An 18,257-nucleotide genomic window follows, 5' to 3' on the forward strand; every position below is an offset into this window, starting at 1 on the left:
TGAATGAAAAAATAGAAGACAATGTGAAATATCTCATTGGAAAAACAACTGACCTGGAAAATAGATCCAGGAGAGAGAACTTAAAAATTATTGGACTATCTGAAAGCCATGATCAAAAAAAGAGCCTTGACATCATCTTTCAAGAAATTATCAAGGAAAACTGCCCTGATATTTTAGAACCAGAGGGCAAAATAGAAATGGAAAGAATTCACCGATCTCCTCCTGAAAGAGATACCCCAACTTCTAGGAATGTTGTAGCCAAATTCCAGAATTCCCAGGTCAAGGAGAAGATATTGCAAGCAGCCAGAAGGAAACAATTCAAGTACTGTGGAAACACAATCAGGATAACACAAGATTTAGCAGCTTCTAAGTAAAGGATCTGGAGGGCATGGAGTATGATATTCCGGAGGGCAAAGGAGTTAGGACTACAACTTAGAAACACCTACCCAGCAAAACTGAGTATAATCCTTCAGGGTAAAAAATGGTCATTCATTGAAATAGGGGACTTTCAAGCATTCCTGTGGAAAAGACCGGAGCTGAATAGAAAATTTGACCTTCAAATACAAGACTCAAGTGAAACATGGAAGAGGTAAACAGGAAAGAGAAATCATAAGAGACTTATTAAGGTTGAACTGTTTACATTCCTGCAGGGGAAAATGATATTTGTAACTCATGAGTCCTTTGTCAGTATTAGGGTAGTGGGAGAGAAAAAAATAGAGGGTACAGGGTGAGTTGAAGATGAAGGGGTAATATCTGGAAAATAAAATTAAGGGGTGAGAGAGGATTATACTGGGAGAAGGAGAAAGGGAGAAGTGGAATGAGGTAAAATATCTCACATGAAACAGACAAGAAAAGGCTTTTACAGTGGAGGGGAAATGGGGGAAGGTGAGAAGGAATGAGTGAATCTTATTCTCATAGGACTTGGCTTAAGGAGGGAATAACATACACAATGGGGTATGGAAATCTATTTTACCCTACAGGAAAATGAGGGGGGAAGGGGACAAGAGAGCAGGGGGTTGATAGAGGGGAGGGCAGATTGGGGGGAGGGGAGGGCAGATTGGGGGGAGGGGATAATCAAAAGCAAACACTTCTGAGGAGGGACAGGGTTAAAAGAGAGAACAGAATAAATGGGGGGTAGGATAGGATGAAGGGAAATATACTTAGTTTTTCACAACAGGACTACTATGGAAGTGTTTTGCATTACTACACATCTATAACCTGTACCAAGATGCTTGCCTTTTCAATGAGGGTGGGTAGGGAGGGAGGAAGGGAGAAAACTTGTAACCCAAAGTTTTAAAAACACATGTTAAAAAAAAATAAACAAATGATAAAAAAAAATTATTATTTTTAATTTTAGTTATCTCCACCACAGAGGGCTAACTAATCAACTTCCATTTTTTGCATATTGTTGCTTTCATCTTTAAAAAAAAATTTGTCCTCAAATATTGACTGTGTTATTATCAGATCAATCAGTCATTAGCAGAACGGAATGCTGCCAGGCCATCAGATAGAAACATTAATATACTGTGCCCTTCTACAGTCATTAAACAGGGACGAAATTCCTGTGGAGCAGGGGCCAGCCATCAACTGCTGATTTAAATTTTTAAACAGTAATAGCAACTTTAACATAGGGAATTTCAAAAAATGAAGAATTAGTTGTTGTCAAGGTGAGTTCAAAATAAGTACTTTCCTCTTACCTAACTTACTTGCTTTATTAGCTGATTTATGACTGATTAGATAGCAATATAAACATTTTCTTCTGAAGAGCTCAAATTATTTGGATATTAAAATTTTAAACCAAACAACCAAATTTCAGCTCTAAAATATTTTTCCATTTCAAAATAAAAAAATAGGAAGATAGGAGGATACCTAGAGAGAGAGTAGGAAAGAGAAACATAAAGAAAATGAGAGCAATCAGATAAACACAACAGATTGAAATCCCTGGTTTTCAATGTAAGTCTCCAAAATGGCGGCACATACATTTCATTAAGATGTACTAATGTTCACAGTCTTTGCATTTTGAGCTAGAAGGGATCTTATAGGCGAGCTCCTAATCCAAATCCTTGATTTTACAGATGACGAAAATGAGTCTAAAAGAGGTGAAATAAATGTCAAAGGTCACACACTGATCAAGCCTGGATTTCTGAATCTGAATCCAATGATCAATCCAAGCAACACATATGGCAGTGCCTAAACTTTTGTTTTGGGCATGGAATTAGGACTTATTTAATAAAAATCAAGCAGGTGAAACAGTGAAGGATTTTTGTTCAATACCAAAACAATCAAAAGGGAAATACATGTAGAACTAGGTGACTGCAGTAAGACGAACACAGGAGCTGGAAGCAGAAGATCTGCTGGTGAGTCCTGGCTTTTCTACTTCCTAGGGTGATAAGTTATTGCCCCTCTCTGTTTCTTGGTTTTCTTCTCTGGAAAAAAAGGCATTGTTCTAGACAATTTCAGATCCCTCCCAGTTCTAGATCCTATTTCACTATTCTAAGGACTGAACATTGTGAGCTCCCAGACCAAAGCAATAGCGTACTGTTCCACGGTATGATATGTCTTTTGTGTTTCCAGTCATCAGGGTTCTACTCGGAAGTCACAGTCATATGGGTATTTACTAGCAGGAAGAAGTCACCAGTTGAATGAGTTTCTGCTGCAACACAAAGTAAGCACTTGGAAAGATTAAATTTGTCAAGATGATAGTCCCTTTCCTACTACAACACTAAGGACATATCTAGAGGAAGGGGTACCATTAGTATCCTTCCTTTTAAATATTACAAATGCTAAGAAATATTGCATTGGTCTGAATATAAGCTACATCCTTCTCCCATCTCTGATATGTAAAATTAAGTGTGGTCTTTATTTTTCCAGTGTAAATCCAAATGAACTTTAAAAAAAAAAAAGCTTTCAAGGAAATCTCATTTAAGAATTCGGCTTATATTGAAGAAGACAGAAGGGAGCGTTTATTCAGACCAATTTAATATGCAATGTTTCACAGACAATAGGAGAAACTGTTAATCTAGAAGAATTCTCCAGGCATTTGAGGGTTAAAGAAAAAATTCTAAAAACGATATAATTTTGCAAAGCGTCGTCCAAGTTCTTTTGCCCTGGAAATAGCTCAAGAAAAGATATATGTTGTAACTACCATTCAAAAGCCTTAGTCATTCCTGATTGAGCATCATGACTTAGAAAGTCCCACAAGGAGTATGCAGAGTCACTACTTCACACAACTCACAACGAGGGGAAAGAAAATGATAATAACATCAAATACTAGCTAAACATAACATGTAAAATCCCATTTGCAAAAACTCAATGAAATAAAAAAAAACAATGAGCGATCTGATGGTATTTTTTTAAAATTTAATTTAATTTAATTTTTTTATTTTGATTTATCAATAATCACTTCCATATGCTTTTGAGTTTAAAATTTTTTCTCCCCCTTCCTCCTCACCCTCCCCAAGACAGTGCAAAATCTGATATAGGCTATACATTTACAATCATATTAAACATATTTTCACATTAGTGATGCTGTAAGTAGAAATTAAAACCAATAGGAGGAACCATCAGAAAGAGAAAACAAAACTCAACAGAAGAGAAAAAAAAATAACAATTCGGCTTCCATAGTTCTTTCTTTGGGTGTGGATAGCATTTTCCATCACAAGGCCTCTGGAGATGTCTTAGATCCTTGTATTGCCAGGAAGGGTTAAGTTTTTCAATATTAGTCAGCATACAACGTGGCTGTTATTGTGTACAATGTTCTCTTGGTTCTGCTCACTTCACTCAGCATCAGACCATACAAGTCTTTCCAGGTTTTTCTGAAGTCAACCTGTTCATCATTTCTTATAGCACAATAGCATTCCATCACATTCATATACCACAACTTGCTCAGCCATTCCCCAATTGATGGGCATCCTCTCAATTTCCAATTCTTTGCCACCACAGAAAGAGCTGCTATGAATATTTTTGTACATGTAGGTCCTTTTCCCATCTGTGTGATCTCTTTGGGATATAGCCCTAGAAGTGCTATTGCTGGGTCAAAGGGTATGCACATTTTTATAGCCCTTTGGGCATAGTTCCAAATTGCTCTCCAAAATGGTTGGATCATTTCACAACTCCACCAACAATGCATTAGTGTTCCAATTTTCCCACATCTTCTCCAACATTGATCATTTTCCTGTTTCGTCATGTTGGCCATTCTGATGGGTGTGATGTGGTACCTCAGAGTTGTTTTGATTTGCATTTCTGTAATCAATAGTGATTTAGAGCATTTTTTCATATGACTATAGATGGCTTTAATTTCTTCATCTGAGAACTGTCTGTTCATATCCTTTGACCACTTATCAATTGGGGAATGGCTTGTATTCTTACAAATTTGACTTAATTCTCTATATATTTTAGAAATGAGGCCCTTATCAGAGAGACTGGTTGTAAAAATTCTTTCCCAATTTTCTACCTTCCTTCTAATCTTAGTTGCATTGGCTTTGTGCAAAAACTTTTCAATTTAATGTAATCAAAATTATCTGTTTTGCTTTTCGTAATGTTCTCTATCTCCTGTTTGCTCATGAATTCTTCTGTTCTCCATGGATCTGATAGGTAAACTATTCCTTGCTCTCTCAGTTTGCTTATAGTATCAGCCTTTACATCTAAATCATGTACCCATTTTGACTTTATTTTGGTATATGGTGTGAGATTTTGGTCTATGCCTAGTTTCTGCCATACTCTTTTCCAGTTTTCCCAGCAGTTTTTTTTTTCAAAAAGTGGGTTCTTATCCCAGAAGCTGGGGTCTTTGGGTTTACCAAATAATAGATTACTATAGTCATTGACCACTGTGTCTTGCATACTTAACCTATTCCACTGATCCACCACTCTGTTTCTTAGCCAGTACCAAGTAGTTTTGATGATTGCTGCTTTATAATACAATTTAAGATCTGGAATGGCTAGGCCACCTTCCCCTGCATTTCTTTTCATTAGTTTCCTTGATATTCTGGACCTTTTGTTCTTTCAAATGAATCTTGTTATCATTTTTTCAAACTCTATAAAAAATTTTTTTGGTAGTTTGATTGGTATGGCACTGAATAAGTAAATTAGCTGAGGCAGAATTGTCATTTTTATTATATTAGCTCAGCCTACCCATGAGCAACTGATGTTTTTCCAATTATTTAGATCTGATTTTATTTGCATGAAAAGTGTTTTGTAATTGTGTTCGTAGAGTTCCTGGGTTTGTTTCGGGAGGTAGACTCCTAAATATTTTATAATGTCTACAGTAAGTTTAAATGGAATTTCTCTTTCTATCTCTTGCTGCTGGGCTTTGTTGGTAATATATAGAAATGCCGATGATTTATGTGGGTTTATTTTATAACCTGCAACTTTGCTAAAGTTGTTTATTATTTCAAGTAGTTTTTTACTTGATTCTCTAGGATTCTCTAAGTATAACATCATGTCATCTGCAAAGAGTGATAGCTTTGTTTCTTCTGTGTCTATTCTAATGCCTTCAATGTCTTTTTCTTCTTTTATTGCTAAAGCTAACGTTTCCAGTAAGATGCTGAATAACAGTGGTGACAATGGACATCCTTGTTTCACTCCTGATCTTACTGGAAATGCTTCTAGCTTGTCCCCGTTACATATTATATTTGCTGAAGGTTTTAGATAGATGCTATTTATTATTTTAAGGAAGATTCTCTCTAGTGTTTTTGATAGGAGTGGGTGTTGGATTTTGTCAAAAGCTTTTTCTGCATCTATTGAGATGATCATGTGGTTTCTGTTAGTTTTGGTGTTGATATGATGGATTATGCTGATAGTTTTCTTTATATTGAACCAGCCCTACATTCCTGGTATAAATCCTACCTGGTCCATAGTATATTATTCGTGTGATAAGTTGCTATAATCTATTTGCTAATATTTTGTTTAAATTTTTTGCATCTATATTCATTAGAGAAATTGGTCTATAACTTTCTTTCTCTGTTTTGACTCTTCCTGGTTTAGGTATCAGCACCATATTTGTATCATAAAAAGCATTTGGTAAGATTCCTTCTTTACCTATTTTACCAAATAGTTTATATAGTATTGGAATTAATTGTTCTTTAAATGTTTGATAGAATTCGCATATAAATCCATCTGGCCCTGGAGATTTTTTCCTAGGGAGTTCATCAATGACTTGTTCAATTTCTTTTTCTGAGATGGGGTTATTTAAGTATTTTACTTTCTCTTCTGTTAATCTGGGCAATTTATATTTTTGGAAATATATATCCATTTCACTAAGATTGTCAAATTTGCTGGCACATAGTTGGGCAAAATAATTCCTAATTGTTGTTTTAATTTCCTCTTACTTGGTGGTAGTTTCACCCTTTTCATTCTTAATACTAGTAATTTGGTTTTCTTTTTTTTCCTATTAGATTAACCAAAGGTTTATCTATTTTATTGTTTTTTTCATAAAACCAGCTCTTAGTTTTATTTATTAGTGATCTCATGGTATTCCTGCTGGAGCTCCAAAGTGGTGGTGTTTAACAATCATTTGGCTAGCTATGGTCAGCTATCTTGTAATGTTGATGTTCATAATACAACATCTAAGCTATCATTTCTACTGCAGCATCGAATAATTCTCGCCACTGTTAAAAGCTTCCATAATCAATACAAATGAGGATTTAATTACTTTGTGATGACTGTCTTCTAAAGGAGCTCTCCCCCATGCCTCTTGATTTTCCTGGTTTCCTTCAAGACTCAGCTAATATCCCACCTTCTACAGGAAGCCTTTCCCAGTCCTCTTCAATTTTAGTTTCTTCCCTGGGAGACTACCCTAGTTCATCCTGGATTCATCTTATTTGTACATAGTTGTTTACAAGTTGTATTCCCCATTCTACTGTGAGCTCCTTGCTAGCTCGGACTGCCTTTTACTTTTATTTGTATACTCAACATTTAGCACATAGTAGGAGTTTATTAGTGCTAGTTGACTGAATAATAAAAACAAGTGTACAAACAATATCAACAACTTTAGTCTAGGATGATGGCCCCACACTCTTTAAGTATCTTTAAGATACTTTAAGTATCAGGAATAATTTTCATCTCAAGGGATTTTATGAACTCTCACTGATTGAAAAAATACAAGATAAAAAGTTAATATGTGGGGCAGCTAGGTGGTGCAGTGGATAGATTTCCAGCCTTGGAGTCAGGAGGAACACTTGACACTTACTAGCTGTGTGACCCTGGATAAGTCACTTAACCCTGATTGCCTCACCAAAAAAGCCAAAAAATAAAAATAATAATAATAATAAAATTAAAAGCTACTATGTGATTCAGAAATGCTCTTAAATGAATTTATATTTTATTAATCACAATAACACTTACATGGTCTAAACCTAGAGGTAGAGAAGCATGGTGACTATGGAGCCAGCCTTAGGGTAAAGAAAACCTCTCTGTACTAGGAAATTCTCTGAGAGAGTAAGTGGAAGAGCAGGTAACAGTCTGAACTGGTAGAGGGAGTTTGTCCTGGTTAACATTTAAGGTCTTTCATAACCTGTTCCTCCCCTACCTCCCACATTTCTAATTTTCTTATGCCTTACTCACCCCCATGTACTCTGGGATACAGTGACATTTACTTCCTGCTGTTCTGTCTCCTGATTTTGGTTATTTTCACTGGCTATCCTTTAGGTTTGGAATCCTCTCGCTCCTCATCTTCACTTTCTGGCTTCCTTCAAATCCTAGCAAAAATTCTACCTTCTACAGGAAATCTTTCTTGTCCTCCATCAATTCTAATGCTTTCCCTTTGTTGAATATTCCCTATTTATACTGTATATATCTTATTGATACACAGTTGTTTGCATGTTGTGTTCCTCCAGCCATGGGATCCTTGAGGGCAGAGACTGTATTTTTATTTGCATCCCCAGAGTTTAGCCCAATGCCTGGCACACAGTAGGTGCATAATAAATGTTTATTGACTGACTGACTGCAATAGAGCTTTCCCCAACAGTCAGTCATAGTTTTTGTTCCAGGTCAGTGAGCAGATTACCCTAGGTTCATTTTCAGGAAATGCTAAAACAGATAATGACCTAGAAGAGTGGGGAGCCAAAGTGACAGAGTGGAAGAAAGGGCTAGATCTGGAGTCAGGGGAGGCCTGCCTGGGCTCCGAGGGGACTAAGATGTGAAGCTCGGTGTGCCCATACCAGGATGTGGCAGAGGCATGCCTTAAACCCAAGTCCTCTTGCCTCAGAAGCAGTTTTCTATCCACTATGTCAAGCTCACACACCTACCAACTGTCTTCTTGAAGAAAGTGCAAGGCTTCTGAATAATCTCCAAATCTTTGGCCATCTTCCTTTTTTAATCCCAAACCTGTGAGCTATTTTTCTATTTGGCTTAACCTCTTTGACTTTTGGCTTCTTCTATGGCAAGAATATGCATCTCCATATGGATACTTTTCAGTTCTTTCAGTAGTGGCCTCCCTGAGCTCCAGTCCCACATCACCAACTGCCTGTGGACATTTTGATATGGTGTCCTATAGTCATCTCAAACTCAACATGTCTGAAACACAATTCATTAACTTTTCCCAAAACTTATCTCTCATCTGATCTTCCCTATTTCTGTAGAGGTCACCATCTTTCCAGTCAATCAAGTCTGCAACTTTGGTATATTTCTTGACTCCTTTTTCTAGGTTACCCCATACATCCATTCAGTTGCCAAATCAAGATATTTCATATATGTCCTCTTATCTCCACTAACACAGTGAAAATGCAAGTACAGGCCCTCATAATGTCTCTCTCGGACTACTACAGCAAGTTCTAATTGGATTCACTGACTCAAGTCTCTTCCCACTCCAACCCATGCTCCACAAGGCTGCCGAAGAGTTTCCTCAAATTTAGGTCTAACCATGTGACCCCTACCTCTATCTTCCTGGCCCCTGCCATAAATTCCAATGGTTATTACCTCTAGGATCAAATAGAAGCTCCTCTGTTTGGCATTTAAATCTTGGGCACCACCTAGGCCCATCTTAATTTTTCAGTCCTCTTACATATGACCCACCCTCCATGCGCTGTGCAATTCAGCCTACTGGTCTACTTACTGTTCCAGAAACGTGACGCTTTCTACTTCTAGTGCTTAGCACAGCATTTGAGCCTTATTAACAACTTAATAAATGCTTGCTGACTGACTGATTCAAAAACTTGTTCACTGTGATTCAGGTTTGCTGAACTGCAAATGTGACAAAAATTCATGATATCTGGATGTCACACGATGTGTGCTAGACAAGAAAATTGAGAACACGGCACCATATCAATTAGACAAAAGCAGGAATTTAGGTACGTTAGGTATAGAATCAGGAAGAGGGGATGAATTTGTAATTTCATTGGTATAGGGAACTCCAGGATGAGGAAAGCCACTCTAGCAATGTAGGTCACACCTTCTCCACAAGTGAGAGTCTTCAGAGAGCTGAGGAGCGAATACAGTGAAAGTGTAAGTGACCTTCCCAGGGCTCCAGAGCCAGTGTGTCAGAAGAAGTGTGTGCACTCAGGTCTTCCTGGATCTAAGGCCAGTTTTCTATTCACTATGCCGTGTTGCCTCTCATTAAGTAGAATAGTAAAAAATACAAATTGAAAAATGCTGATAACATGCAAAGATATTAGTAGGCATGATGAGCCCTAAAAACATATGCTATCATTATTAGAGAGACGGTAAAAAACAAAACAAAACAAAACAGGCATATCACTACTATATTGATTCTATTAGTTACACTGGTAAACAACAGGAAAAAAAATCACAAGTGACATCTTATATGAAGTAAAATGACATATTTAGTCTATTAACGTAGTCTAGTTAAGTATGTAAATTTAGTATTCTGCTAAGATCCACATCAAAGACTCACTTGATGCCTTGTTATGGCACGCTCTTCACCTTGGTACTTAAAGGCTCTGCCAGCAAACTGACAACTTTGGCAGGTCCCACTAAATAGGAAAGGCTTTGTGAGGTGACTCAGCAGTATAGCAGAGTCACCATCTGAGTCTGGAGACACTTATCACTGATAAGTTAGCTAGTAGGTGGTGATTTTATTGTGGGGAGTAGAGGGGTGGGGGAAAGGCTGAGGGGAAGTGTGTAGAGAAGCAATTTATCCACTTAATGGACTAAAACGGTGACTGTTTAAGAAATGTGGTAGGGCAGGACCCCACTTTTTACTTATGAAGAAAATCAACAATGAAAATATAACTAGGGTGACAGTCATAAACGATAATGACCTCATGCCAATGAAAGCACTATCCACCAGAAGGTCACAAGTAGCCATTCTAAGGCCTGTAAGGGACAAAACATCTCCTTAAACACGGACATATTTCAGGAATGGTAGAAATAGTTATTATAAAATTTGATGACTAAGGAAAGTTTGGTTCTGAGAACTGTTATGCCAATGGTTTCCAATCTTTTCCTGATGGGAAACTATGTCTGATTTCTTGGATGTCCTAAGACTGCTACAGAGGAAGACCAGGGGAGTTGGATGCTAGTGACAGTAGGGAGGTTGGTGGGGATGAGACAAGGCAGGTGGCTCTAAGGGCTTTCTACAACTCACGTACATGAGGGCAGAGCTACGGAAATCAACCAATCAGTTGGAAGAACATGATCAACCAGTGGTAAGTATTGCGAGATACAGAAGAATAGCATTTTTCAGTGATGGCAAATGAGAAATTTAAAAGATTAATAAGATTAATTCAGTGACTTAATTTCTTTCTAGTGCAAGATTGTTCTCTATGGCATATGTTTACTGGTGCAAAGTCCTTCTATTCCCCCCAATTTGACTTCTTATTTCAATTACGATGCACAATGTACCTAAGCTTTTGAGATGCTATAAAGCATGCCTAAAGAACACGAGCCCTGCCATTAATTTACTTAGTAAATGATACAACTACGTCATTGGCTTAAAAATATCAAAGGATTCTCTGGTTTTGTAGTACCTTTTAATTTACTCTGTTATCTATGTTGCAAAATTTGGTCTGTCTTCCCAGTATTTCCCCAGTAAGTTCTGCCATTTCCCCAGCATTTCACAACCAGCAAAGAATTTTTAGGTGGGTATAATATAGCATGAAAATATAGCTCCACTAAAACTCCTTTAAGTGTCTAAGGTTCCTTTATCTTTAGATGTCATTAAAATGGAATTTTGGAACATTACTTGTTGATGAGGAAGAAGAAATGGTGCATTACTCTGAGGTGTTTGCCACACTTGAATAATCTAAAATCTGCTATTGCATTGAAGAAAGAATATGCAAATCAACAATCACCAATCAATCATCAATCAACCAATAAATATTTTTAAGTGTCTACTATGTGTCAGGCACTGTGCTAAACACTGGTTGGAGATAAACATAATTTATAAGAGATTTTACTATCACAGCAACCTAAAACGTCAGAAACACGGCCTTTGAAACAATGTGACAATAATGTGAAACAATAATTTGACTAAATATCTATTAATGCTTCTTTTTTTTTAGTTTAAAAATATACAACTAATTTAAAAAATTCTTCATTTTCCTACCTGAATTAGATGTGATGGCACTGTGATGACACAGGCTGAGAGGGACATTCTGAGAAGACCACGGAGGACATACAGGAATCTTGTAAGACTATGCATATGTTCAGGGGTGTCAGCACAGCAGATGTCATCTCCCCACAAAGGTGAGCCAAGACTCTGAATCCCAATTCTTAAAATGTTTTTTTGTTTTTTCTAAAAGACAATGGAAGAAAGTAATTTCTTAATCTTTTGATTAATTGGAAGGAGCATATTTATTTTACATGTGTCAGAATACACTGTTTTATTTACATAAAGACTTGGGATCAAAAATCAAAAGTGAGGTATAATGTAAAAATTAATTGATCAAAGTACTGAAAAAAATCCGTTTGCTTCAGGTATTTATTAAAGCCAGGCAGTTAGGTAGTGCAGTGGAAACAGCGCCGGGATTAGAGCTGATCTTTCTGAGTTCAATCTGACCTCAACACTAACTGTGTGACCCTGGGCAAGACACTTAACCTTGTTATCTCAGTTTCCTCATCTGTACAATGAGCTGAAGAAGGAAATGGCAAACCATTTCATTATCTTTGCCAAGAAAACCCCAAACGGGGTCACAAAGAGTCCGACACAACTGAAATGATTGAACAACAACATTTATTATAGCTAATATTTTACTATAAAAAGTTATGAGAATAAAATTAATTTTCCCCTTTTGAAAGTTAATTATTTCTAAAAATATGAATGTAACTATCAAATCTCTATTAGTATAAAAAGGTAAGAAATTGTATTAGCTTTACAATTCACATAAAACAATGAAGGAAAGTTCAAATAAGAATTTTCAAGATTAATTCCTTTGAAGTTCTTACATTAAAACATGAAAGCTCTTGGCTAAATCTGTGTTATTTAACCACAACTTTTTTTCACTGTATTCTATTATAACTGAATGTTGATGGTAGTGATGGCGTCTGGGGGAGGGAAGGTTAATCTTAATTCTTTATCTCTGAAAAGGTTCAATCTTATCTTTATTGTTATGAAGTAATTAAAAAAAATAAACTTCCAGGATCTTACAAACAATTTGTATTAAATTTGCTCATTCAACAAATAGTTGTTACGCACCTCTTAAGTGGCATGCACTATGTTAAGAGACAGGTATACAAAATCAAAAATCAAAGTCCCTGACCCCAAAGGCACTTACATCAGGGGAAACAACATGTATCACTCATATCGAGACAGAAGGAGTAAATGCAAGGTATTTTGGCAGGTGTTTTGGGGAGCAGAGCACTGGAAGATCAAGATAGGTCTCATTGAAATGGTAGTGTCTGAGCTGAGTGTCTAAGGAGACCAGAGATTCTGAGAGGCAGCCGCAAGGAAGGACTGTCTTCTGGAAGGGGAACAAGCTTTCCGAAAGCCCGTGAGGGTCATGGGCAAGGGACAGCAAGTTGGCCAGACTGACTGGACCATTAAGTGCATGAAAGGGAATGATGGCTAGTAAGCCTGGAAGGCAGGTTTTAAATACAAAACAGAGAAGTCTGTATTTGACATCATCATCATCATCATCATCCTCACTAACATTTATACAGTGCTTACTATGTGCCGGGCACTGTGCTAAGCACTTGACATATGTCTTCTTATTTGATTCTTACAACAACCCTGCAATGTGGGTACTATTATTATCCCCATTTTACAGAGGAGGAAACTAAGACAAACAGAGGTTATGTGACTGGCCCATGGTCGTATGGCAATGTATCTTAAGTCAATATTGAACTTGGGTCTTTCTGACTCCAGCCTGGTGCTCCAGCCACCGTACAGCCAGCTTCTCCCCAAAGGCAATAAGGAAGAACCGGAGCTTCTTGAGCAGAGGGAGACATGGGGAGACAAAATGGTGCAGGGGAAAGAACCCTTGAGTGTAGAATCCACAGACATCAGTCCAAACCCTCCCTTGTCACCTGCTTCCTCTGTGACTTTGGACTAGGCACAACCTCTCTCAGCCTTATTTTTCCCATCTATAAAATGAGAGTATTGGATCAGAGAGCCTTCTAACATCCTTCCAGCTCCAAATCGATGGTCCAATGAGTTTTGGCAGGTAGATGGGGCCCAGCTTACAGAGGGAGAGACAGGAGAAAGGCTCTGTGGAGGAGGCAGCCCTTGAGTTGAGCCTGAAAGGAGAGGAGTATCCTGCTTGACAGAGATTAGGAGCAAGTATCCATCAGGCACGGCAGCGAGGGCTGGTGCAAATGTGTGGGGGTCAGTGTTAGCTCGATGTATCTGGGGAACAGCAGGGCTGGAGAGCAGAGATGATGAGGGGGGAATGCTGCACAAGGAGGAAGGAAGGGGAGGAGGCAGCCGGACAGGAGGGGATTTGAAATGCTAGGATAAGGAGTTTGCATTTTAACCTCGTGGCAACAGAGAACCACTGAGGGTTTCTAAGTAGTGCGGTAAGTAAAAATTCTTATGGTCAGACTTGTGCCTTAGGAAGTAAAAATCCCAGAGCTGGGACCCAAAGGTATTTTACATATTGACAGCAAGATCCTGGCAAAAGGAAGAGGGGTTTTCACAACCCATAGAGGTGACCCATGCTGTTTGCCAGGGCCAATAACTTTTGACTTGTCAGGTGTGGGGCAACTATCTATGCCATTCTAACAAAGGAGATACTTCTGCAAAGGCTTACATGAGCTATTTTAGTCATAAAACTTTCAAGAAAAACCTGGAGTGAATAAAAATAAACATCTGCCAAGGGTGAACATTCAGAAAGCTATCTGTATAATTCTGACAGGAAAAAAAAATGAAATGAACATGTTATTTAAACATGTTTTACCTAGAAACAAAGGCTTGATATTCTATGATATTTAAGTTTTCTAGAATTTAGATGGTAGGGACCTTAGGGGTAGTTTGTCCAAAGCTTTCATTTTACAAGTAAGGGAACCGAGGCTCAATGAGGTGAAGTGATTTGCCCAATGTCGTGTAACTAGTAAAACAGGGGGTCCAGAATGTGAAACCAGTTTCCTTGATTCCGAATTCAGTGCTATCACCGTAGGCATAGTTTTTAAGGAGGCAAAAAGAATCATAGATTTAGAGCTGCAAGAAAGCTGAGGTTCCACTTAGTCCCATTACTTTACAGTTGAGAGAACTGAGGCCCAGAGAGCTTGAATGATTTGCCCAAAGTCACACAGATATTAAATGGCAGAATGAAGCTTCACTTTCAGCTCCTCTGATTCTCAATCCTAAGTTCTTTCTAGCACCCAGAAGGACGTCAGCTCTCTCTGGGCATGGTGATCCAAACAAACACAGGGAAATCCCAAGACATTCCTGGTTTAGCACCTTAACCACCAGGCCACGATAAGATATCAGTTACTTCTGCATCAAAGTGAACCACTCAAAATGATGCAGAAATCCTATGAAATTAAATTCTTTAATTCTTCCAACAGGTATATCTCAGCCCAATGAACCTGATCCTTGAACTCACAAGTAGGCAAGCTGCGTGTTCTACTTTATTCAGTCAGTATCTTGTGGATGGAAGAGAGCAATAATAATTAAAGGGTTTAAAAGTTAGTTTGGAGAGAAAAGATGAAAAGGAGTCATCAGCACATTTCAACAATGGGAAGGGATTCTGTAGTTTAGAGAAGATCAAAGGAATGTGCTTGTGTCACAGTGGCAGGGGTTAAATCCATCCTGGGAAGGCACCCCAGGGATGCATGGGTACTGAGCCTCGGCCATGGTCTTTCTCCAATCTTCCTTTCTGGGTACTATGGTAAGCCTAGAATAGGCTATTACAGATACGAGGTGCCCTCTTATAGTAAATAGAATGGATGGGCTAATGCTTTCCAGCAAGTGGCAAATATCGAGGGATTTTGTTGTTAGGGCAAATAAAGAGAAAGAGTTCCACAGAAAAGTCACTTTTAACCCAGCAATTTATGGTAATTCTATGTAGCTTCTGGACGCAGTGACTCAAGCACAGATAACACTGTGATTAAGTCACATCTAGGGATGGTCACTGGATCACTGCTGTAACACTGAAAGGGCCTTGGAAGGGTGTTTGCTGATAATTGCTAGAATTTCAAAGGTATTTCTGGTGGAAGGGCTGGGAAAAATGGGGAGAAGTAACTCTTCAAAATCTGAGCAGAGTCTGAGATCATCAAGAATTCCTGTTCATATTACACACTGAAACTGTAGTTTTGTTTGGAGTCTCCAAAACAAAAATGAGACATGAGGGAAGCAAAGAAGGAAGGCCATGAATAAGCCTGAAGGGTAGGGGTAAAATGTATAATTAAGGGATGGCAGCATCACTTTGTTAATACCTGTGCCTATGTCTGATAAAGTCACATCCAAGTCATTAACTCAGTATCATCACTATCATCATCATCATCATCATCATCATCACCATCATCATCACCATCATCATCATCACCATCATCATCACCATCATCTTCAACACCATCATCATCATCATCACCATCATCATCATCATCACCATCATCACCATCATTATCATCATCATAACCACCTTTATCAATATAAAATACTTAGCAAGTGTATAAATGAACATGCTGCTTATACTAAGCACTGAATGTAGAAAACAACTTCAAAAACCTTGGAATCACAGCAAGATACCCTGACATGGACAAATATAGAGCAGAATTAAAATACTAAACCAAGAGATGAATGACTGGCATAGCAATTAAATACCATATAAGTCAAGAGTGAATTCATGCTATGGGGAAGGGACAGGATATTACATAAGCAGGATAAGGATTCAGAAGAAATAGCCATGTCTACTATGATAATGATAAAGGAATATTTAGATTAATTTTACAACTTTAAAAATATACAGAAGTAGATGCTCTTTTTAAGGAGCCAAATGATAATCCAGGAGGTTTCTGATGTTTTCAGGACATGCTTCCACACCTCTAATCAGAGCTCCCCACAGCATAACTATCACATCAGAGGCCATGGTAGGGTTACACATTTATCCCTGCAATGAAACAGACTTGCACGGTGATAAAAAAAACATTAGAAAAAGTACTTTTTTTTGGTCTAAAGAAGGCAGTTAACAGTGAGAAAAAACATCAATTTAAAATTTCTGAGGCGTATTATCCCTATGTTACACTACAAATTAATGAGAGTCATGCTTGCTATTATGGAATGAAATAATTAGCTAAGCACAAGAGTCATAAAAATTGTTCCTGTGAAACTGAGTTCTATTTAAATTATTAGAACTCTTTAGGTTAAATATTAAGTTAAATTAATTCCAACGTTGTGTTTTCATTGTGCTTTTAAATTTATACTGTGAACTGTTTGTATAGTCTTAATTCATAGTTTAAAATTAAACTGAATTATGACGGCAGTTTGTAAATATGTCCACTCCATGCATTTCCACTGATGAAATGCACTCTCTCATTAACTGGCTGTGTTAAATATTTCCTATTTCTTTTCTTTGGAAAATAAATCTATATGTCCTCTTCTAAGTAGCTGGGTTTTGCTGGGGGGGAGGGGAGGGAGTGGTGAAGTTGAAGAGGAAATAGGCATTTTCAATTTCTAAAATGGCAGGAATTTAAGCTTTAGGAAATTACTTTGAAATTAGAATGATGATTCTTGAAGAAGCAAATGATAAATGAAAAAACTCTTAAAACTCATCTAAAATTTCTGAGAAAGAAACAAATTGAGATTAAAAAATCTCTATGTTAATTGTCTGGAAAACTGGCCTCAAAATTAACCATAACTTAGAAAGAGATAAAATGAGAAACCTTTCCATGGATTATTCTTAGCTTAATAGCTTTCAATGTAAAGATTTCTGTGCCTTTCATTTTCATGAAAGTCAATGATTACGGTAGTGGTGGGATTTTTTTTTGCTAATCAAAACAATATTCAAATTATGGTCAGCCAATTATGATATTTTGTATAACACATAAATATTTTCTAGAATGTAAAGACATTTTCACACCTAACATCTAAGAAAAATAAACATGATTTCATTCCAATCCAGGGGCAGCTTGCTTACTGCTAGCTCCTGGGGTTGTGAGAAGAAAGGGAAAGGGAAAGGAGAAGGAGGAGGAGAAGGAGGAGGAAGGGTGGGAGAGACAGAGAAACAGAGAGAGAGAGAGAAAGAGAGAGAGAGACAGAGAGAGAGAGAAAGAGAGAGAGACAGAAAGAGAGAGAGACAGAAAGAGAGAGAGAGAGAGAGAGACAGACAGAGAGAGAAAGAGAGACAGAAAGAGAGAGAGACAGAGAGAGAGACAGAAAGAGAGAGAGACAGAAGGAGAGAGAGAGAGAGAGACAGAGAGACCTTCTTTGCTGCCGCCTTTGCTTTCTGCACGCTGTAAAGTTTCCTGCTTTCAGACCTGCCATCCTATTGGAGGAGCAGCAGCTCGGCCCACTGTACTGTGGGAACTGTTAGGACATGCCTGTTACTATGGTTACCACAGCCCGTCGGGGAGAGGTGCCTGTCAGGGACCAATTTACCTCTCCAGACGGGCACTGCCACCAAAGGGGGACATGGTGCCCTTAAATCTTAGCAGAGATGGAAACTGGAGCAACAATGGGCAAAACAAAATTACTCTAAACATCGGCTACCACAGAGAAAATCATCAGGCAAAAAAAAAAAATCTCCAATGTGGTTCTATTGATATGTGTAAGTAATGAGCAACCCACACAAACACGAACCCACTGTTCAAACTGCACGGCAAAGTGGGACACTGAATTGTTACATATTCTTCCACAAAGAAAGCACTAAACTGTGTGTGGCGTGGGGTAGTAAAGTTCACAAATGTATTTTAATCTATATAAATTA

General features: G+C 37.9%; 1 protein-coding gene across 1 annotated transcript in view; it reads right to left on the reverse strand.

The window, feature by feature from the left end:
* Positions 1-18,257, reverse strand: part of ELP4 (elongator acetyltransferase complex subunit 4) — a 265,396-nt gene that overhangs the window by 164,574 nt on the left and 82,565 nt on the right. Inside the window, exon 7 of the mRNA XM_027837873.1 lies at positions 11,501-11,689. Coding sequence (XP_027693674.1) covers positions 11,501-11,689 — 189 coding nt within the window. The remainder of the gene's footprint in view (positions 1-11,500; positions 11,690-18,257) is intronic.

The sequence above is a fragment of the Vombatus ursinus genome, unplaced genomic scaffold, assembly GCF_900497805.2.
Source record: "Vombatus ursinus unplaced genomic scaffold, bare-nosed wombat genome assembly UNPS02014822.1, whole genome shotgun sequence".
Lineage (NCBI taxonomy): Eukaryota > Metazoa > Chordata > Mammalia > Diprotodontia > Vombatidae > Vombatus > Vombatus ursinus.